Source organism: Ranitomeya imitator, chromosome 6 (assembly GCF_032444005.1).
Source record: "Ranitomeya imitator isolate aRanImi1 chromosome 6, aRanImi1.pri, whole genome shotgun sequence".
NCBI lineage: Eukaryota > Metazoa > Chordata > Amphibia > Anura > Dendrobatidae > Ranitomeya > Ranitomeya imitator.
In genome coordinates, this window is record NC_091287.1 from 494388095 (window position 1) to 494413077 (window position 24983).

The following is a 24983-nucleotide window of genomic DNA, read 5'->3' on the forward strand; positions in this document are numbered from 1 at the left end:
CCCACCCCCACTTCATCATGTGCAGCCCCCTTTAACCCCCCCAACTTCAACTAAATTGGATAGAGATCCCACTAGTGACATCCAAACCAAGATAGAGACAGTATTGCATAAATATTCTAGTCTAGGGATCCTTGACCACAAAACTACTGATTTCCTGACAAAAAGAAACCCGGTCATACCGGTTTTTTATATTTTGCCCAAGGTCCACAAAAGTATGCAAAATCCGCCTGGCAGACCGATAGTGGCCTCTACCGAATCTATATTATCCCCTCTATCAATCTATCTTGAAAAAATTCTCACGCCCCTTATTCAGAATACTCCATCTTTTCTCTTGGATACTGGGGCATTCCTTAATAAAATACATAATATGGGCACCATATCTCCACAGACTATTTTAGTCACTATGGATGTGAAGGACCTGTATACTTCAATCCCCCACATAGAGGGTATTAATTCAGTTCACTATCTACTGACGCCTGCAGGCCTGGGTTCGGAACAGATAAACCTGTGTATGGACCTTCTCTCTTTGATACTATTTAATAACCACTTTTTCTTCCAGGATCAGTTTTTTCTCCAGGTACGTGGGACCGCCATGGGTTCCAACGTTGCGCCCCCCTACGCTAATGCCTATATGGCACACTTCGAGGAGTCCGTTATCTATAGACATCATCTCTTTATTACACATGTCCTATACTGGACGCGTTATATAGATGACATTTTTTGCATATGGGGGGCACGTTGGAATCCCTGGAAACATTTTTTACATTTCTAAATGAAGCTTGGCCAGGAATAGGGTTTACCATCACCCACGATACCAATTCGGTAAGCTTTCTGGACAGTACAGTTCTGGAAAACCAGGAGGGTCATCTTACTACCGACTTACACATAAAACCCACTGACCGCAATAGTGTTCTACACTTTGATAGCTTCCATCCCCCAGCAGTCAAACGTTGTATTCCAAAATCACATTTTCAACGTGTGCGCCGCATTGTCTCCGACCATGACAAATGTGAGCAACGTCTGCAAGATATGACCACCAAATTTCATCAACGGGGGTACCCTAAACACATTCTGGAGGAACAAAAAAACCCTTTACCCCGGACACGACAAAGTGATCAGGGTAAAAGGGTCCCCTTCATACACACCTACCACCCAGTAACCGCCATTCTCCATAAGCATATAAGAAAACACTGGCCATTACTTTCAGCCGCATATCCTACAGTACCAGAATTTAGACTTCCTTTTCTGCCATGCTACAAGAGACCACAGAACATTAGGGACACACTGGTTAAAGCAGATTTTGGGTCCACACGAACAACGAAATCCAGATTCCTATCACAGCCAAAGATGGGCACATTCCCGTGCCTACACTGCGTACAGTGTGGGAATGTGCAAAAAGGCCATACTTTCCAGCATCCGCATACTGGTAAGAGTTTTGAAATAAAAAACTACTATACATGCCAATCATCATTTGTTATTTACCTTATAAAATGCCCATGTGGCCTATTATACGTCGGGGAAACAACCCAACCAGTACACGATAGGATATCGAAGCACAAATCCACCATCCGTTGTAGCAATCTCCTTCTCCCAGTTCCCCATCACTTCTCAACTCAGAGTCATACCATCTCCCAATTAAGATATCAGGTCATCGATTCGATTCCACCACAACGATGGGGGGGTGACCGTGTCACGCTTTTGAAAAAGCGTGAGGCATTTTGGATACACACGCTGGATACCCTGACACCAAAAGGGTTAAACAGGGACTATGATTTGTTGGCATTCATTTGAATCACTGTACTAGTTATTACTGTTAGGTTATACTCTTGTTGTATACTATACTAATCATTTTCTTTGTTTGCTCATTTTAGAACCGCCTGTATTGACTCCTCCTATGTGGCACTCTTTCTAAAGTGAGGGCTCACCCTTTAATCATCAGCACGACTACAACTTAAGCAAATGTCTCTCTGCCTCTAGTCACGGCCTTTCACGTACTTGGCTCTACTAAATCTGCTGCATAGATGTGTTCTGGCCTAGGTCCTCGTATCCACGTATTCCTAGACATCACAATTCACAAACTATAGTATCACCACATTTGCATGAGACCTTTCCATCTAACCTATATCGGTCCATAACCCTCTAATGTCTCACCATGTTATTCTTAACATGTGCTCTTAATACATACTGATATAACACTTAAAACCCTCTTGATTGGTCACAACGGTGGAGTGGACACTCCTCCCACACAGGCCGGACACACCCCGCAGCGTGAGACGCACGGGTTTGCCTTTTGGAACGCACCACCATTACTGAGGTGACGTAGTAATCCTCGTGCGAGTGCACGCTGGACACGCCCACTTCCGGTCAGCGGCGTATTTACCGCTGTGACCGTACATTAGCCCTGGCGCTCTCCCAGTACAGAGTCTGGACTAGCGGTGGACACCGCGTCTTTATGGCTACCTCCACAGGGTAAGATATTCACGCTCAGCGTTCTTTAGACTTATGGGGCCAAGTTTAGTGTTTACGTTATAACCCCAGCATTTCTATATCCAGATAGGACATTGCCCTTACAGCTAGACGATACGCTGTTTGCAGCCACTTTGGTATGTACAATTAGGTTTCACACTACCAATCTCTCCATTCATCACCCTCATGATTTCCTTCCTATTACAGATATCTTGCCTATTTATAGGAGCACATCCTTTATAAAACACACGCCAAATAGCACGGTATGTTACCACTTTCTTAACCTGCCTATCCACTTATTTATTATAGTAGCATTGTGCCTCTATTTGGACGGTTCCATTAGGTTATTGCGTCAATATACTGTTTACAACTTGCCATCTGTTAGATGTCTTTCTATGTATATACTTTATTTTCGTTTCTTGTTTTTTGTTTTTGCATTATCTTGTATATTATTTATATTCTCAGTGACTGATGAAGGCCCATTTTGTTTGGGACCGAAACGTTTTGTTGCTGATTAATAAAATATCTCTTCAGACATTAAGTTGAGTGCCAGGTTTTGTCACATATAGGAAGTACACAGAAGACGGAGGGAGGCTGCGGGAGCTGCGCAGCCATCAAGGTTAAAAGACTGTGCACAGCTCCGAGAAAGCTCCCGGGCTTCAGCGCCGATGAGTGCGCCGCAGCGCGCACCACTTAAATGCACAATTGGGCCCAGGGAGCAGAAGCGCATAAGCGGGGCCCCGGACCTGCAGACCCCTCTGTGTACTGCTGCTCACCGGGCCCCATACAGCAGTAAGGGCAGTAATGCCCTGATGGCGGCCGTGTACACACACACACATGTACGCTCTTGCACACACACATCAGCATAGACTTTTCACTTCCCAGTACTCATATGTCAGGGGTCATGTGGAGACAAGTGAAGCTCTGTCACCACTATGGATGTGGTGTGGCGTGTTTGTGCTACTTTCCACAGTTGAGGACACAGGACCACTGCTCTGTTATTTCCAGTCCTGGAGTGATGACAGCGGTCAGCGCAGGGGCAGATTACTGACAGCCAATGTGTGTGCAGAGGGCGGTGGTGGACAATGAGGCCCGGCGGTGCCAGCTCTGACTGTGAGGTTAGATAATAAAACACAGGGAGCTGTCAAGTTTGGTAGAGCAGCAGGTAGACAAAGTGAAGTGAAATTCAGGAGGAAGAAAGGATGAAAACAGAAAACAAAATGTATCGGGGTGTTGTATATTATAATACAGCACAGATGAGTTTAACAAAAATATCAGGGTCCTACAACCTCTTTAATTCCTTCAGTACTTGGGTTTGTATGCCATCCGTGCTCGGTGATTTGTCTCCTTTAGTGATTTTGAGTCAGAGCCTTCCTTCCTGCCGGGTTAAGCAGTTGACATTTAGTGAAGAATTTCTAGTATCTGATCATGTCGTCTGTCATGGGATTTTCATGTATGAATACTGTAGAGAAAACGGCGTTTAGTAGATTGGAATTTCTCTCATCCTCTTCCACTATTTCACCCATACTATTTTTGAAGGGGCCAACACTATCATTTCTGGGTTTCTTACTTTTTGTGCAGTTAAAAAATATTTTTTGATTATTTTTTACTTACTTTGGCAACAAGTCTCTCTGTCTCAATCTTTGATGTCCTGTTTTTTATTTCTCTTTTACACAATTTTTTTTTATAATTATTTAATGCCTCAGCACTATTCTCTTGATTTATTACTCTAAATGCTTTTTTTTGTCATTTATTGATTTATTGATAAAAAAAGTTTTTTAACACAGCATTTAGAACTAAAATTTTAGATTTTGAGCACAGCGAGAACATCGAGACTATTTTCTAAGACTTTCAACGAAATATGGAGCATTTTTGCTGACCATGTGAAGTAATGGAATGTTTCCTATTCTGTCATCTTTTCCCTTTGAATCTCATATATGGACATAATTGGGAAATGTCCTAATATCTCCACAGGTTCGTCCCACAGACCCTTCTTGTAATGCCAGTCAGTGATGAGGTTGTGGAACTTACGCATCATAGTGAAGTTATGAATCTAAAATGTGGATGCACCATAGAAACAATCAGATGCTTTATGTTATCAATAAGTACACAAAAGTAAAAAAAACTGTGATTTTTTAATCACAATTTTGCATTTTCTACATTTCATAATACCATTTACGTAAATTATTTTATTTTGTTTTGCATTAAATTCAGCTATTTATGATATGTTGTGATCACCAACATTGATGACAAATACTAGGGATATGGCAGCCATTACAATTTCCACACGTCCTGCTGGTCTTCCTGTGTATTATCGCCTTCCATATGCTATATTTCCTCCTTTCAAAAGTAGAATTGAGGGATGACACAGTAAAAGCAGTGAATATAAATAGTGACATAGATATTTAGGGGTTTTCACATTTGCTAAGTGATTACTAATCTGAGAGAAATCTTGAATAGTCCTCCTCTAATCAGCGAATGATCATCAAAGCTTTCTAAGGACATGTCCGAATATGGATGATTTGTTAAGAATATTTAGTATGGATTTGGGCTAAAAACTCCACACAAAAAAATTACAGTAAAATTCATTCAAATTATGATCACTTGTAGAGGATTTGTCCCAATGACAATGATGGCCCTTGACGTGGGTTGATGTGCGTTGCCAGCTTGGGTATTTTGGCCAAAATACGGACCAATACCTCATGCATTTTATACATCGTTTTCGGTTTTTGTTGCACATTTTTCATGCAAGGTGCAGCCAGGCCTTTAAGGGTTGGCTTGGGGAATTGGTCTGTTTTTGTGGGGTGCTGGGCAGCCCACCTGATCTAATAGTATGGGAGTCACTAATAGGCTGTAAGCCAGACACTGTCCATTACACTTATGACTGTGACTGGCGCCCTATGCAAGCTTTACCTGTTTGCATATGTAATACTAGGCAAATACCCCCTCCATGAATAGTAGACATGAGAGTGGCTGATTCATCAGTTTTTTGTACCTGTGCTTTTCAGTCTTTATCATGTGGCTGCTGCATCGTGCAGTGCATTAATATCGGGTCTTGATGATGGCAAATATGGCTGCCTTTTTTCAGTGATCTTCTTTATGTTCTTTTTTGAGAGTTGTAGAGGATTTGCATACAAAAAAAACTGCCATGGAAACAATCAGTACAAGACTGAGAGTATACTGCATGCTGATAATATCAAGGATTTAACTTTTTGTGCTTCGTGATGAAGAATCTCTTGATAGTCATCCGTCTGCTGGGACCCTCAACAATCAGATGTAATCTGTGGAAGAACTGGCAGTAAGCGTTCAATTGTCCAGCAGCGCCACCAATGAGTAAATGAAGCATTACACAATTTACCATTTCCACTACTGGGCTGTCCATTCGTGGCAAGGATATGTTGGGTCCTCAGGAGTGAGTGACGTTCGGCTTTGCGCTGAGAACCTGAACAACAGACCCTTGTCTATTAACTTAAGAAGTCTGTAACAGATATGTCGGCTCAAAAATGGGCTCCTGCAGTCAAACTTTGCTCTGGCCACTCAGTTTAGCAAAGTCCAAGGAAGTCCATCATATTTCGCTTTGAAAAATACAGGGGTCGGAGCTTTGATGCAAGGCTCCCAGGTTGCGTCCACAATGTAGTCACTGACTGTAAAGCAAGATGTGGGTCAAAAACCTCGATAGGAAGACGTCGGCAGATCTGAACAAAAGAAGAAGGTACTGATTGTGGGGTATGAATCTAAAGAGCTCAATCGGTCAATCAGTCGGATTCCCTGATTTGCCAGTACTGTTGTCATTTTCATTTGTTGGGCGGCAAAGCATATGGCACATGCGCCACCCAGTTTCAATTGGAAGGGAAAGGTTTGTTATAAATAGTTGAAAAAACTGTTTTAAATTATTTTTTTAAATTGTTTTTAAGTGTTTCCTCCATGACTACAATAGTAAGGAATTTCTAGGAAGAGTTCTTTCAAATTATAAAAATAAGTGAAAAACAAGTCAAGTTGCATTAACACTTAATAAAATCAGTAAGAGCGCTAAAAAAAACCTGCGTTCCTATCCTCACGCTGATGTCCATGTGTTTGCAGAAGGCTGTTATTTACGGAACATATTTCAACTCAATTAAGGCGGTTAGTGCGACTCCAGAGACATCAGTCCTACCAGTTGTTTGTGTAATCATTTATCTTGAATTTTAATATGCGAAGCATCCATATTTGCACAAAACAGTTACCGTAATAAAAAGAGTAGCAGCACAGTGTGCCAAGGATTGAAGGAAAAATGTTATATATGACTGTACTGTACATGTCGTTACACCCCTTCTAAAACATTATTAAAGCCATACGATATACATGTCCGGCGAATGTCCAGAAAATTGGTAAACGCAAATATTTCCCAATTACAGAAGCCCAGTTTGAAGGTCACAACTGAAATATAATTTATCTTAGTCGTTGTTATCGTTTTTGTTACTCGATCCACGCAATATATTGGTTCTGCGAGGATGTGTTCAAGCAAAATGTTTTGGTGCTAAATTTTTCCAAAACTGATGCAAAAATGTCGGAGCTTTGCAAAACTATTTCATAACTGGCATGTTGAAAAGCGGCAAAGGAATTCTGGCAGCTCTGCAGTAATGAGGAATAATGACTACTTGTGCCACCACATAGTGCTTTATAGGACACATATTACGGAATTATTTTCCGCTGAAAGCTTTTGTTAACAATATTAATTTTATTTACCATATTTTACTTACATAGCGCCATCATATTCCATAGCACTTTACAAACATCATCCTTGCATCCATTACTTATATAGTGCTATCATATTCCGTAGCACTTTACAAACATCATCCTTGCATCCATTACTTATATAGTGCTATCATATTCCGTAGCACTTTACAAACATCATCGTTGCCCCATTACTTATATAGTGCTATCATATTCCGTAGCACTTTACAAACATAATCGTTGCCCCCATTACTTATATAGTGCTATTATATTCCATAGCACTTTACAAACATCATCGTTGCCCCGTTACCCATTACTTATATAGTGCTATCATATTCCGTAGCACTTTACAAACATCATCGTTGCCCCCATTACTTTTATAGTGCTATCATATTCCGTAGCACTTTACAAACATCATTGTTGCCCCCATTACTTTTATAGTGCTATCATATTCCGTAGCACTTTACAAACATCATCGTTGCCCCCATTACTTATATAGTGCTATTATATTCCATAGCACTTTACAAACATCATCGTTGCCCCCATTACCCATTACTTATATAGTGCTATCATATTCTGTAGCACTTTACAAACATCATCGTCGCCCCCATTACTTATATAGTGCTATCATATTCCATAGCACTTTACAAACATCATCGTTGCCCTCATTACTTATATAGTGCTCTCATATTCCATAGCACTTTACAAAAATCATCGTTGCCCCCATTACTTATATAGTGCAATCATATTCCATAGCACTTTACAAACATCATCGTTGCCCCGTTACCCATTACTTATATAGTGCTATCATATTCCGTAGCACTTTACAAACATCATCGTTGCCCCCATTACTTTTATAGTGCTATCATATTCCGTAGCACTTTACAAACATCATTGTTGCCCCCATTACTTACATAGTGCTATCATATTCCGTAGCACTTTACAAACATCAGGGTAGTCAGCCAAAATTAAGTCTCCCCTGACGAAGCTGCTGCGGCAGCGATACGCGTGGGGCCTGCTCTCACCATACCCCCTGTATCTCTTTGGGCTATCTTACCGATTCCTCCACTTGCCACATGGAGACATAATTTTGGCTGATTACCCTGTACCACCAATGTTGCTCCTTTCTATCAGCTTTATTCATGCCGCCATCTGACCATCGACAGGTTGTATATATTTTGATGGCCCTGGGTATTATCACCAAGCCTCACCACGCTGTGTATATATATGGGCAGTAAGGGCACCTGTCCTGCACGGACGGCTTGTTCAGACACACCTTATTTGGTGTGTGACAGATAAGTCAGTGGGGTCAGCCTTTAGGGTCTTTCCATGTGGGATCCTTCATATGGAGTATATAGATTGATTTGGAGGTATTTACTATGCCATTGGCACATTTATTAGGCTTCTACTTGCCTTGGGGTATGGTGTATGTATAGATTTGTATATCCTGTTTTAAATGTTTTTAATATGTTTTTTTGAGGTGTAATAAAGGTTTTGACGTTTATATATATATATATGGCTTTTTCACTTTTTCGTGTGGTTGTGCATACCATATGAGTCTGTCCTTTTCTCGGCTCTTGACCTGTTGTGGCATACAGACTCGGTTTTGCACCCCCTTATGCTTATTAACTTACATAGGATATTGGTGCGCCCCCATTTCCTTTTCATTTGAATATAAAAATTAGACACTGATCCAAATTTATACAAGGGTCAACCATGGTATCATCACTATAACAAGAAACTCATGAGATCAATAAGGAAATGTGAAAATAGGAACAGAGGAAACTGAAACACCAAAGGCATGACTATCAGCAACTATTAAGCTAAATTAAGGGTAGATGACTCCATTTATAAATATTTACCAAGATCTCTAATGAGGGACAGCGCTTCCCAGGAGATAAAGGCTCCACCACCATCATCCATGGCTCCTTGCCCAACATCCCAGCTGTCCAGATGTCCACTGACAATCACCACCTACAACGAGGAGTAAATATATCAAAATATTGTACAAGTTTCACTTATGTCTTCATTGGTTAAGTTCCGCAAGACACGTCCGTTCCATGTAGAAAAATCAGGGCAAACATGAATGTAATAGATGAATCTGTATCATTGTCTTTGGATACTTTACAATACGCTTGTACAAGATTCCTGGCAGGAAAAGTGTGTGGCTGTTTCATAACGGGATGACATGTTCATTCTGGAATGGGAACAGATATTGCAAGAGCCGGAAACAAAGTGTCTCAATGTGGGTGTAATTCCTAATAGGGCTGTGAAAGACATTTGGACACAAAATTTCAACGAGGAGCTTCATGAGATCATGAAATAACTTCACTTCTTTACCAGAAGAAAATGACCTATTTTTGGAAATGTTTCTATATAATGTTAAGTCCTTAGGTAGCAGATTTTTCATTTCTTTTTTTTTTTTGTTTGGTGGGAAGAGAGTTCCTTTGTTTGAAATATGGTGAGGAATGTATTCTGAAATGAATTTGCGTTTTGTCTTACTGCAAAGACAAGACAAGCAAGGTCAACAATTCACATTTTGCATTTGTGGCTCATTTATCAGATTATACAGATATATTCAATCAGTTGTATTTTGATTACTTATTTAAAATGCTAATTATCTCTTCAGAGATGAAGAGGACTTGAACTCTGTAGTCACCTATTGGAAGTAGCAATCCTAAAAGTCAATATCGACCCTTTAATGAGCCTTGCCAAATGACTTAGAATAAGAAGCCAAACCAGAAGCTCAATTTGTAGATACATGTGTTTGGGGGTGTTGCCCCTCCTCAGTGCAAAGCATGAGATCTTATTTGGCTGCATGAAAAGCCTCTGACTGGGGCGTAACGGATAACGTTTCTCCTTGTGGAGAGTGACATGCCTGACGCGACAGGGTAAAGAGGCTTAAAGGATGTCCAATGCTCTTCTGCAAAATTAAATAAGCAAATTGACTCTTTTATTTGAATATACAGATATATTCAATTAGTTTGTATTTTCATTAGCAATTTAAATAATGTCTTATCTGAGGCAACTCCTTTTTACTTTGGAGCCACCTTGGCACCTCTAGCAAACACAAGTTTTGTACGGGTAAGCCTGAGCCAGCCAGACCTTACCTTGTAGAGTCTGCTGAAAAAACACAGTATTAAAATGTAATATTAAATGACAGCCAGGTGGTTAGGCATCTACGTAGTTAGTAAATGGCACAAACCCAACAGAATGGGGGCTGGAATCACATGGTTCTCAAATTTGGCTCATACAGGGGATAATAAAGAAGACAACCCAAAAAATGGCGCTACCCACCTTCAGTAGTTTGAGGCAGCCCAAGGCCAATTTCAGATGAGTGTATTACATAAACATTTACAAGCTCGTAATATGACTGCTAGCTCTGGCCCATCGCAGGTCCAGTCATTGGGGCGGTACAGGGAGCTATTATAGCCAATGCTCACTACACAATCCCTTCCCCTGCACCTTGACTGACAGTCTGCTCCGCAGCATGAGTGCAGAGTATGTATGCAGAGTCAGCTGTCAGTCAAGGTGGAGGGAAGTGATTATATTGTGCTCACCGTGTCGTGAGCAGTTAATGTTACAGCCCTGCTCACAGCCCTGATGACTGAAAGCAAGCAGCTGCAGGGAGAACAAAACTTTGTTTTCTCTCTATAATCATGCTTCCAATCATGATTTAAATGCTATTCGCCTGCAGACAATAACTATGTCTGCAGGCAAATAGCGTTTTTCTATGTGAAAGGTTCCATTTAACTGCCCCCATCATGTCCCATTTGGTAAATCAATGGTTTGGCTGGTTTAATTCTTAAACTGCTGGTCCGTCAACTAAAATGTCCCATACATCTCCCTATCTAGCTAATCCCTAAATGTGTCTTTATTTAACTGCACTTCCTGTGATGTTTCATTTGAGAAAAGTCTCAAACATGGTGGAACAGGAAGCTGAAAATGCAGTCACTTCCCTGCAGCGTCCATCGCCCTCCTGGAACAGGACGTTACCAGGCAGAAGAGTTGCAGTTCCTACAGTTTCTTGCATTGCCGCCCTCAGAAGAAGTTCTGGATCCATGCTGATAGATCCTATGGGAGAGGAGAATGCAGCGCTGACTCTCTGCTTCTATCTCCGCTGCTGCATCTTTTAAGGGTAAGTTCACAGTGGGTGTTTTTTTTTCATGCGTTTTTTGTTTCATGCATTTCTTCTGCAGCAAAACCTGATCTCTTTTCAAAAAAAAGAAACTGCAGAAAAAAAGCATGTTTTCCTTATGTTTTTGTGGCGATTTTGCATGTTAGATTTGTTTCTTGTGCATGCGGATAAAGTTTAGTGCTGAAAAAAAAGTCATATTCCATAGAATCAGGTTTTGCCACAAAAAAGGCAGCAAAACATGATACCTGCATTATTGGTGCATTTTTTCAGCAGTTTTTCACCACCCAGTCAAGTCAATGGGTGAAAAACGCTGAAAAACACTGAAAAAAGTGAAATGCTCTATGTCCAAAAAAACATGTAAAGCACAAAATACTGATGACAAAAAAGTCTGTGTGCATGAGATTTCTGAAATCTTATAAATTTTACTGGTACTGTAAAATTCAGCAGAAAATTGGCATACAAAAAGGCATAAAAAAATTCAGCAAAAAGTCGCAATGTGAACTTAGCCTAAGGCTAGGGTCACATTGCGTTAGGGCAGTCCGTTTAGCGCTACGGACTGTGCTAACGCAATGTCCCAAAAAGGGATCGCGTTAGCCGATCCCGCTAGCGCAAATCCCCGATCTGCGCTAGCGAGGAACGGACCGCGAACTCAAATGACGGTACATCGCTAGCGCATGCCCAATGTGGGCGTGCGCTAGCGATGCGTTCGCCCTTACAGGCAATGGCGGCATTAACGGACAACGTTACACCGCGTTATGCCGCGGTGTAACATAGTCCGTTAAACGCGGTCACATAACGCAATGTGACCCTAGCCTTACTGTGAAAGGAGACGTCATCAGGGGGCAGAGATAGAAGCAGTGAGTAACAGCAACAAATTGCCATCAAGGGAAGTCGCTGGTGTCACTCACTGCCTCTATCTCCGCCCCGACAACGTCTTGTTTCACAGTTAGAAAATGCAGTGGCGGTGGCGATAGAAACAAAGTGAGTGTGCTGCACTCACCTCTCCAGCAGTTTCTATCACCATAGATCCATGACGTCTTCAGAGGGCGACGATACAAGAAACTAAGGTAGCTGCAGTGCCACCCCCTGATGACGTCCTGTCCAGGAGATGCAAAATATGCTGCAGGGAAGCGAGTGCAGCCCTAGCTTCCTGTGACGTCCTGTTTGAGACTCCTCTCAAACGAAACTTCACAGTAAATGCAGTAAAAAAACACAAATAGGGATTGGCTAAATATGGAGAAGTGTAGGGAATTTATAAAAGTGCTTAGGGTGTAAAGATAGATATTTAGAAAGGACATTTTAGGTACTGGATCACCCCTTTTACGTGAGCCAATCTTGACGCATTAATGAGAGCTTAACAACTATTCACAAGATGGTCAGCACTCAGTTACTGGACTGTATAAATGGGCCAAAGAAGACTGATGTGAACACCAATTCTTGGCCTGTCTAAATGCACCTTTACCTATTTTTTCCGCACTAATGACATGCCGACCATGTGCTCATGATCGCTGTACTGAGCGGTCTTGTGCCATACAAGGTGTCATCACTGCTAACAACAGCGGTTACATGTTGCTCCCTAGATAATGAGCAAGTGATCACTGTAGAACAACAAAGATCAACAGGATCACCGGAGAAGTGCCACTGGAGAGGAGGGTGATCTATCAGGTGAGTACTAGTTATTCTTCTTTTTGTCACATTTACTGCCTTCAATATTTGTTTTGGCTGGAAACTTCATATAATGCCTCCCTGTAATTGGCGATGTTGGGGAAATTGAATGTTTGCTAGATAACAGTTGATAGCGGCAGGTTACAGCAGGAGGACATCCGGTGAATATCTGATCTCCACGTGATCCTTCTAACAAACAAGTATTACCCATAGCAGGCATCCCCTAGGGGATCTGCCCTCTGGAAGAGCTATGCGAATCTGTTATAAGAAAGAGACATCTGGGTGTTCTGCCCGACATCACACAAGTCATACACACTGGACAGACTGTCTCAGACTCATGATGTCCATCAACAATCGCGCTTCATAACTGAAGTTCTCCTCGCAGTCTGTGTTGCCTCTTTGTATAAATTTAGCAATGGTTTACCTTGGCATGGATCCATAGCTAAAGCATCCGTGTCTCCGAGTGTTGAATTAAAGGCCTGTTCTGGCACAAATAAGTGTAAAAACTCGCTTTGCCACTGTATATTTCCTGCCTAATAGTTTCTGTATATGAGACGAGGCTAATACTGGTTTTCCACTAATGTCCAAATTTCAACGAAGTGGAAACCATTAATGCAGATTAATGAATTTACATTTATTACTCATTTCCGTACTTTACAGATCAGTAATCTTATAGCACGAGATATAAGATTCACCTTGTAAAGTGATGTGACAAAATATAGTCTGTAATGTGCTGATGTATATGTTATAGCATCAGGAAACAAATATACAGTTATTACAGAATTCATTTTGACAGAGTTCCAGATCTGGAATATCCAGTGTTATATATTAAACATCAGCTTATATTTCTTACTAGATGGTGGCCCGATTCTAATGCATCGGGTATTCTAGAATATGTATTTATGTATGTATATAGCAGCCACATAGTATATAGCACAGGCCACGTAGAATATAGGAGCCATGTAGTATATAGCAGACAAATACTATGTGGCCTGTGCTATATACTATGTGGCTGCTATATACATACATATTGTAGAATACCCGATGCGTTAATACAGGCCACGCAATATATAACAGTGGCCACGCAGTATATAACACAGGCGACATAGTATATAACACAGGCCACGCAGTATATAACACTGGCCACATAATATATAACACAAGCCACGCAGTATATAACACTGGCCACGTAATATATAGCACAACCCACGCAGTATATAGCAGCCACGTAGTATATAACACTGCCCACGCAGTATATAGCAGCAATGTAGTATATAACACTGCCTACGCAGTATATAACAGTGGCCACGTAATATATAGCACAGCCCATGCAGTACATAACACAGCCCATGCTGTGGGTGATTTCAATTTTCATATTTTTTGTATTTTTTTCATATTTTTTAATCACTTTTTTTTACCTTTGGCATGCTTCAATAGCCTTTATGGGAGGCTAGAAGATGCCATAACTTGATCCGTTCTGCAACATAGATGCGACGCTCAGATCGCCCCTATGTAGCAGAATTACTGCATTGCTATGAGCGCTGACCAAAGGGTGGCTCACAGCAATCCGGCATCAACAACCGGCATCAAGGTGACCTCTGGTTGTAATGCTGACGCACCGTTGACCCCCAATCACATGATGGGGATCAGTGGTGTGCGTATTTCCGGCCCGATGGCCAGAAGCGCACGTTAAATGCCACTGTCAGAATTTGACAGCGGCATTTAACTAGTTCATAGGCACAGGCGGATCGCGAATCCGCCCGCGCCTATTGCGGGCACAATAGCGGGGCTTCTGACATCTAACATTCTATCCTGTCCAACGTCAGAAAGGGGTTCAGGACTCAGCTTCCCAATAAGTTTTCACAATAAAAACATGCTCCTCCAAACTGTATCTGCTAGCAAATGAAGAAGTAATTCAGCAGGAGTGAAATGCAAGCACCACACACAAACTACCGACACGCAGAAAGGTGGTGCAGCAGGCCTATACCCTAGTGGAGCCGACCGGCAGGGCGACAAGTCAGCGATACCACTCGGTGCGAGAAGGTTTCTTGTCGCTTAGGTTCATTGCACTCTCACTTGTCATGAACCAAGGTATAGGCCAAATTTCAGTACGGCCGACAGTCTCTTTCAGAAGTTACAGCAATTTTTCCGGGTAAAGTAGCGAGTGAATCACCCTGTACTTTACAGTTATTTAGACTGGATATACTGTACATGTTGGGTGACACTGAGTGAAGGACAAATTATCTATATAGGAACATTCTTTCAGAGATCACCCATGGACAAACAGCTAATGCATGAATATATTAAAAATGGTCGACTCTTTTTCAAGCGATGAATGTTTGTCAAAGGTCAGCAAAAAAGACTTATTACAATTTCACCCAACAATCTAAAGTTTTTGGTTCCAGTGGCCCATTTTAATACATTTTAGACTAAAGTATATGGACAACGTTTTTCTGTGTCTATGGTTATACTCTAAATCCTGTGTAGCGGCTGCAGTCATGACCTGCAAGGAATACTACATTTTCTCTGCAGTGCTGGATACACGTTATGGTCTTCCCCAAGATGAGAAGAAGATCAGAGGGGAGCATTGGGAGAGCAGAGCTGGAACAGCGGGACGTAAAAGAATGAGCATACATTTTATTATTTCCGATGTGTTCAGCATTTGGATTATCTTGGACACCCCTTTAGTACAAATAAATAACTTCCTACAGCCCCAAAAAAGATACGTTGGTTACGACTGTGAGAAAATTTACATTGTTTGAACGTTTAGGGTTTAATGCTCAGATATATGGAAGTAGTAAATCTAAGCAAGTTGGGAAAATAGTCATTAAGATGACAGAGAATGAGATCCAAAATGGTTCACTTTACAGCTAATTCAATGTGACTAATTAAAGTCTACCTTTCAGCTGTACAAGACGACGTTACATGTGAATTATTACATCACTGCAGCTGTTGTTTCATCTAGTCATAAAAGAAAGATGGCGAAACGTGGCAATCACTTTCCAGCGTCGTCTTTAGTTATACGAAGCATAATATAGAAAAAAAGTCAGAGTCTTTCCTCGGAGACAAGGCAGCGACAGATGACTACAAGTTGCCTTAATCATTTCACGGGCAATTGGACAAACCAGGATTCACGGCTCCTGACGCCAAACTTGCTACAGAATCATCAAAAGGTGAATCCAGACTCTGTGCACAAACATGCCCCTTCCACAACTGTTTTCGAGAGGCAGCAATGTTTATGAATCCTCTGCTGCCACTAATACTGGCGCCTCTGTTTTTCTCTCTCTTTTAACTCTGGCAACAATCCAACAACCTCAGTGATGAAGAACACAGTTGTGTCTTTTTAGAACATTTCATTCCCGAAAAACGAAGGCCTCTCTGTGCATAAGCTAAACACCGACATGCTTCAGAGGCTGTTGAAGGCGTCTTCTCGTCACTATAAGGAATGCCACAGCACCATGAGTGGTGGTTTGTACCTGCTCTGTTTATCAGCGCACAGAGTCAAATCTGTTCCCAGAGGCCCAGGGGAAAACCACAAGGTTAGTAATAGGAAAAGAGGGCATTGAAGGTCATTAGTAAAGTGCAAAACAGCCGAACCAAGCAACATTTTCTCTATTTCTTGATAATAGCGATGTACTAGAGGTGAATTTCACACAGTCCCTTCTCAAACTCTGTCAACTTTTATAAAGGGGTTATCTGATTACAGAAGTTCCCCAGTGGATTTCAAAGGTAGACAACGTTAAGAAAAAGTTTACTTATTTGTTTTTAAAAACTTTAAAAGGAATCTGTCACTAGATTTTTCGACCCTCTTCAATTTGGTTTCCACTCTTTACACTCTACTGAAACCTCCCTCGCTAAAGTCTCTAATGATCTACTAACAGCTAAATCTAATGGTCACTACTCCATGCTAATTCGCTTGGCTTTCTCCGCAGCATTTAATACTGTGGATCATCAGCTCCTCCTCACTATGCTACACTCCATTGGCCTCAAGGACACCGTTCTCTCCTGGTTCTCCTCCTATCTCTCTGACCGCTCTTTCACTGTATCTTTTGCTGGTTCCTCCTCCTCTCACCTTCCCCTTACTGTTGGTGTTCCTCAAGGATCAGTCCTAGGCCCCCTCCTCTTCTCTTTGTATACTGCAACTATTGGAGAAAGAATCAGTAGATTTGGGTTCCAGTACCATCTCTATGCTGACGACACCCAATTATACACTTCTTTTCCTGATATCACGCCTGCCTATTTAGAAAACACCAGTGATTGTCTTACCGCTGTCTCTAACATCATGTCCTCCCTCTATCTGAAACTGAACCTGTCGAAAACTGAACTCCTCGTGTTCTCTTCCTCTACTAACCTACCTTTGCCTGACATTGCCATCTCCATGTGTGGTTCCACCATTACTCCCAAGCAACATGCCCGCTGCCTTGGGATCATACTTGATTCTGAGCTTTCATTCACCACCCACATCCGATCACTGGCTCGCTCTTCTTATCTGCATCTCAAAAACATTTCTAGAATTCGCACATTTCTTACTTTCGACTCTGCAACAACTCTCACTGTTTCTCTTATTCATTCTCGTCTGGACTATTGTAACTCTCTACAAATCGGCATCCCTCTTACTAAACGTTCCCCTCTCCAATCTGTCCTGAATGCTGCAGCCAGGATCATATTCATCACCAATCATTATTCCGATGCCTCTACCTTGTTTGTGCCAGTCATTACACTGGCTACCCATCTACTCCAGAATCCAGTACAAACTATTATCCTCATCCACAAAGCACTCCATGGCTCAGCACCTCCCTACATCTCCTCCCTGGTCTCAGCCTACCACCCTACCCGTACCCTCCGCTCTGCTAATGACCTGAGGTTAACATCCTCAATAATCAGACCCTCCCACTCCCGTCTCCAAGACTTTTCACGTGCTGTGCCAATTCTCTGGAATGCACTACCCAGGATAATATGATTTATCCCCAATCCCCAGTTTTAAGCGTGCCCTAAAAACGCACTTGTTCAGATTGGCCTACCGCCTCAACGCATTAACCTAACTATCCCAGTGTGGCCCATTCAAAAAACTTTAACCATAATCAGGTTCCTCGCATCATGTTCTCATACACTTTATCCATTTAATAGCCATCTGTCTCTGCACTGTTACATACAGTACTTAGGCAGTTAACTGGTTCATGCAGCTTTACATGAACACCTGATTCTTACACTATGGCTGGTCCGAACAACGAAAACAATTGTTACCATCCACCTCTCGTGTCTCCCCTTTTTCCTTATAGTCTGTAAGCTTGCGAGCAGGGCCCTCATTCCTCTTGGTATCTGGTTTGAACTGTGTTTATTGTTATGCTGTAATGTCTACTGTCTGTACAAATCCCCTCTATAATGTATAGTGCTGCGGAATATGTTGGCGCTATATAAATAAAATTATTATTATTATTATTACCTAACCTGTGAGCAGCATGATGTAGGGGAAGAGACAAACACGCATGCGCTCACCGGCATGCACTCACCGCTGCCACGTCGATCACGGCAGCACAGTTTGTGATAATACTGCTCTTCCAAATATGGCTGCGCTCCTGGTCTTCTTTAAAATGGTTGCCGGTGAGCGCATGCGTGTTTGTCGACCCTGACGTCCGCCCTATCTTAGTGGCTGTCTGCACAAACGTTGCGCGTATGTCACATGACGTCACAAGGTGGATTTTCGTCCACATGTGCGCTTCGTTATGACGGCCACAGAGGAGACGCACGCAGATCGCTGACACGCATGTGCCATGTCCCGGTTACACTTCCGGTTTTGCTTATATATAGGCACACCTAATAGACATAATATTAACCCCTGTTGAAAAAGCTAACCGCGAAACGCGTGTCCGGGGCTCTCGGGTGTAGTGTGGTCGGCTCCCCTGATCCACCTATGGGTAAGCATGCATGATTGAAAAACGCCTTTGGGTTACCATTATGGGGATATTGTGATATGTGTATGGCTGTATGGCCAAGGTACCCTATTATTTTTGGGACCCTTTGATTCATATATAGACATTGATTGCTTGTATCCAAGGGATGAAATGTCCCACATGTAACTCGATGTACCGTTATGTTTCCTCTACCATACCTTCCTGTTTGGTATACACTGCATACAGCAGGTATACATACAGTACATAGTTGTTATGTGTTATTGATAAATAAACTTTGTACTTGTTTTTTAATTATGGTGTTTGGGACTTTTTTACTCCATTTTTCTTTGGTCTCATCTATCTGGAGTTGTCCATTTGAGTGGATATCCTTGAGGTGTCTGGGGAGAGTTATATACTTTCATGGTGCTTTATGATTATGCATATATATAAACAAGTGTGTTATAGATAAAGCACTCGGAACTGTACCTACGCTGAACCCTGTCTATACAGCGGAGGTTGGCACCCTACTCGTCAGCAGATGTGGTGCCCCTGCTACACAGTGGCTGAACCTGGGAAGCCCTGTTATCCAGTAATTCCAGGGTTTCCCCCCCGGTGACGACGACTCCCCATGTCCTGCTGTAAGATTCAGCATGCACCTTAATGCACTCACAGTTGCGGTGCTGCATTAAAGATATTGCATGCCCATACGCGTGGATACGTCAAAGTTCGTGAAGGGTTTAAAACAAGGTGATTTTCTGGATTTGTTTTCTCATGTTGACTCTCATAGTTGTGGTCTACCTATGATGTCATTTACAGGCCTCTCTCATCTTTTTAAGTGGGAGAACTTGCACAATTGGTGGCTGACTTAATACTTTATTTCCCCACTATGTGTGGCTTGCGATCCCGTGATGAGTGGCTCTCGGTTGTGTGCCAGCTCGGTGCATTAACACCAGATGCAGCAAATAGCTATTAAGTGCAGACCTCTCTATATGGCGATTTTTGTGTGCAGCCCTCCAGAAAAGAGCAGATCTGTATGAGGGCAAGATAGGAAACCCTGGAGCTTGGCATACTGCCCTGGTGTGATTTCAGTGGAAAGGCTTTGACTGTCACTATATCAGTAATGGGGGCTCTGGGTGTCACTACTGTGAGTGGGACAGGAGCTGGATATGGCTCACGACCCTCTCTCAGAGAAGAAGAATGTGGCTTGTGACTCTCTTTCATAGCTAAAAAGAGGCTCTCAAGGTCGGAAAGGTTGGGGGCATCTGGTCTATACATTTTTCAAGCAGGCAGAACTTAAAAGGCATTAAGTTCAACATTTCCACTAGTGACCACCCTAATGACCCCATGACATTGCAAGACAGGAAGTGTTGTCATATGGATTTGGGAACACCAGGATGGTGCTTAATAATACAAATTTTACTTACCGTAAGTAGATGATCCAATGAAAACATTCTTCTTACTGACTCTCCAGTTTGTTAAACCTATTTTATTACACATTTTTAAGTAATTCTTAATTAATATAAGGACTCCTGTGCTCAAATCCTTATCTCTTGGTCAAAGAATAAATGGTTATAAAAAGCATCTGTATGACACCATTCTGTATGACACAGACAGCCCAATTATGTGAATGGACGTGTGTGTGTTTCTGTCTGTGTGTGCCTCCTTGATGTGGTTTAGCCTAGAATGTATGGACTCTGGGTGGTTTATACTGTGAGTGCCCCATATACAAGTGCTTCTCACAAAATTAGAATGTCATCAAAAAGTTAATTTATTTCAGTTCTTCAATACAAAAAGTGAAACTCATATCTAATATATAATTGCCTAGAATACTACTTCCTGCAATTTGTGCCAACTTCCTGTCCGGAGCTAATGTCCGGAGCTAATGTCCGGAGCTAATGTCCGGAGATAAGTGATGTCAACAGTGTCCAGTGTCTGATTGGTTGCCGCCTGCTGCGAGCGACCAATCAGAAACGTGCCGTACTGTGACACACTCCGCCCGCCATTTTGGTGTGATTTTTGAATTTTTACCTCACAGCAAGTTTCTACTGCGTGGAGGCGGGCCCAGTGACGTTGCTCTTCAAGCTCCTGCCGAATTTCGTCAAAAAAATGATAATACCATTTACCAAAACTATATATATTTAGTTGTGAAGTGGTTCAGTGACATTTTCACACCAATTTTGAACTTTTGTTTGGTGTTTTCTCCATATACTGCCTATTATTTTTGTTCTTTCTTACTATTATTTATTAATTGTATTATTCTTAAATTTGAATAAATAAAGTATATATGGATTCTAGACTCCTGATTCTTTAGAATCGGGCTGCCATCTAGTATTATATATAGTCATTAGACAGAAATAAACACTTGAAATAGATTACTGTTTGTAATCCCTACAGCAATGCTGCCAGCTCTTGCTGTTCTTTTGTAGGGAGCATACAACAATATACAGAACGCAGAAAATGTTGGACTCTGTCCATTTTCCCTAATTACCCACAATGCCACACAACGGACTATGGTTTGTGGGGTTTATTGTACTATAAAAATTATCAGAATAGGAAACAGAATCCGAGTCGATACAATTCAATTGGGGATGAAAAAAAAATTATTCCTGCATTATCACCAATTAAAAAAAGAATGAATGGAGCTATAATTTGCATAATAAAAATCATTTTTAATTGCACCAATTTCTTGGCAAGCAGTGGTGTACTCACCACAGAGGCAGACTCACAGCCGGTTGTACTTAATATGGCCCGCTATGCCATTCTGTTTCATATTCTGTCGTAGATCTCTGTGGGGCCCATTGAGAGTTTTCCTATGGGGCCCCACCATTATTGTGTATGCTCCTGCTGGTCAGCCTGTATTGGGTTTGTGTTTATGTAAAGCGGACAGTAAGATAAGGCAGATCTGCAGGGGAAGGAAGAGAGCAGTGGCTTGAACCAATAACCAGGCAGGGGGTGTGTCTCAGTACTGCCCCCTGACGAAGCCGACGCGAAACGCGCGTTGGGGCTCCCGTGGTGACCCCTGAATATCTGTAAAATGGGTAAGATCTATGGAAACGGGATGGGCTTTTAATGTGCCTGATTGTGATCGGTACCCCACTGTGGGATTCATGTTGATATTGTGATCGATTACCCGGTCCATTTAAGTTTCTTGCCGCAACATGCACTATTGGCACTTTAGGAAGCAATATAAGCAGATTTGTGCAGGGGCTGCCACCGTATAGATTTATACTGTGTTTTCCTCAGGTTTCCCCTGCTGTCTATATTTTGTATGCAATGATTATTTTTTTCTAATTTATGTATATGACTTTTCTATGAATAAAAACGTGTATTTATACTTTTTCAAATTGGACATATACTCCGTGCGTTTTTCTCTGGTTTATTTAATGCAACTGAGCAGGAAAGAGCCAAGTGGCCAATAATTAGAAAGTAATTATTAGCTCTCTGGACTGACTTAGAAATAATGTTTAACTTACGTCTGGACAGACACTTTAAATTGCATTTTTTTGAAAAAAGTAGTTTAAAATCCTCCTTTAATCTCGAACTGTCTGCATAATTCTGTTGGCTATTCCTGTGCGTATCTGAACAATTCTTTTTTTTTACCTTTTACACAGTTGAATAATTCACAACTAATTTACTGGCGCATCACAATGAAGCCACTTGTGCTCTTGGACTATGGAGATGCATCTTACAGGTTATTTCAAATGACAAATTTTTGTCTTATTTAAGAGGAAGCTTCTACCTTTCTGTGATCTTAAAGAATTCCTTTCCTGATAAGATGACAGGGCGCACCGATTACCTTTTCATCTAGTATAATACATAATGAATTTCAATAGTTCCATTAAAATGACTGTATGCAAAGGCAGATGCATTTGTGTGTCTCCCCTGCTAAGACGACAACATATTTTATATCTGCCCGCTATGAATTTATATGAGTTCTTCAATCACTCATCACTAGAGATGGGCAGACACTTGGATAATCGGGTTCGGCCGAACAGTTACAAAAAGTTCAGGTTCCAGAACCGTACCCGGACCCGATCCCAGACCCCATTCACTTGAATGGGGCATCTGAACATCCAGTGATTGCCATGCTGTCATGTGCATGCGGCAAACACTGCTTCTGATCGGCGGTGAAATCATCCACGCCGGTCAGACAGTCGCGTTTCCCATGCTGTCAAAAGACAACATCAAATGAGCGCTCACCTGTGATCGGAGGTATAAAGTTCACCTCCGGTCACTGGCGTCAGCTGACTACTGCTCACATCATCCAACGCCTGCTGCTGCTAATAACAGCGAGAGCGGGAGCGGCTGATGGAAGTATTCATTGGCCGGCTCCTGCGCTGTAAATAAATAATAACATTTAAAAAAGGGCGGGGATTTCCTTGTATTTTTGATAACCAGCCATGCAAAATTCACAGCTGGGGGCTGCAACCTTCAGCTGACAACTTCAGCAAGGCTAGTTATCAAGAATAGAGGGGTCCCCACGCCAATTTTTTAAATAATTTAAATAAATCATTTTAAAAAATGGCATGGGGTGCCTTGCATTTTTGACAACCAGCCTTGCTAAAGCAGACAGCTGGGGGGTGGTATTCTCAGGATGATAAGGGGGCATGGATATTGGCCCCCCACAGCCTAAAAATAGCAGCCCGCAGCCACCTAAAATAGGCACATCTATTAGATGCAGCAATTCTGGTGCTTTGCACGGCTCTTCGCACCTGCCCTGTAACGGTGTCAAGTGGGGTTCATATTTGTGGGGTTGATGTCACCTTTGTATTGTCCGGTGACATCATGTCCACAGATTAGTAATGGAGAGGCATCTATAAGACACCTATCCATTACTAATCCTATAGTTGTATGGTATGTAGTACAGCGTTATCCACACTGTGCAGTGATGAGGCAAGTGACTCAGGAAAGTTCCAAAATAAAAGTCTCTTTAACTCCTTTCTGACATATGATGTACTATCTCGACGAGGTGGGTTGGGCCCATATGACCACCGACGGGATAGTACGTCATATGCGATCGGCCACTCTCGCGGGGGGGCGCGGCCGATCGCAGCCGGGTGTCAGCTGACTATCGCAGCTGACATCCGGCACTATGTGCCAGGAGCAGTCACAGACCGTTCCTGGCACATTAACCCCCGGAACACCGCAATCAAACATGATCGCAGTGTTCCAACGGTATTTGGGAAGCATCGTGCAGGGAGGGGACTCCCTGCGTGCTTCCCTGAGACCCTTGGAGCAACGCATTGCTCCGAGGGTCTCCTACCTCCTTCTCCCTGCAGGCCCCAGATCCAAAATGACCGTGGGGCTGCTTCCGGGTCCTGCAGGGAGGTGGCTTACCAGCACCTGCTCAGAGCAGGTGCTGATAAACCTGCAGACCTGCCTGTCAGATCGCTGATCTGACACTGTGCTGTGCAAAGTGTCAGATTAGTGAGCTGACTCTATAACATGATGTCCCTGCCCTGGGGCAATGTTATAGTGTAAAAAAATATATATTGATATGTGAAAAAAAAAATCCTAAATAAAGAAAAAAAATATATATATATATTGTTCCCATAAATATATTTCTTTATCTAAATAAAAAAAAAACAATAAAAGTACACATACTTAGTATTGCCGCGTCCGTAATGACCCGACCTATAAAACTGTCCCACTAGTTAACCCCTTCAGTGAACACCGTAAAAAAAAGAGGCAAAAAACAACATTTTATTATCATACCACCAAACAAAAAGTGGAATAACACGCGATCAAAAAGACAGATATAAATACACACCCAATCCTCTGGTTCAGGGGTTTTTATAAGCAACCTGTGGCCTTCAGGCACATGGAAAACCCGGCCAGGAAGGAAACAAACTGCCCCACTACCATCCTGTAGTCCATTTAAAAAATAAAAGCCCAGCAGGTTTTCTTAAATCTGCCCTGGACAAATAGCTTGTCCAAGACTATCACTTACTTTCAGTCTGCCTTGCAATCACAGCTACGCCTGTGACTGCAATGTACTCCCAAGGCCTCAATAAGCCTCCGTGCGCATCCTGGGGGGAACACACAGCGACACTCACATGTGACACTGATCACTGCCTCACATATGTTCAAACCTGTGGGGTTGAACACTT

General features: G+C 42.1%; 1 protein-coding gene across 3 annotated transcripts in view; it reads right to left on the reverse strand.

Moving 5' to 3' along the window:
* The window catches only part of CPQ (carboxypeptidase Q), a 649160-nt gene that overhangs the window by 145175 nt on the left and 479002 nt on the right, over nt 1-24983 (reverse strand). For all 3 annotated transcript variants that reach the window (XM_069731668.1, XM_069731670.1, XM_069731669.1), the window contains exon 5: nt 9042-9153. In XM_069731668.1, coding sequence (XP_069587769.1) covers nt 9042-9153 — 112 coding nt within the window. The remainder of the gene's footprint in view (nt 1-9041; nt 9154-24983) is intronic.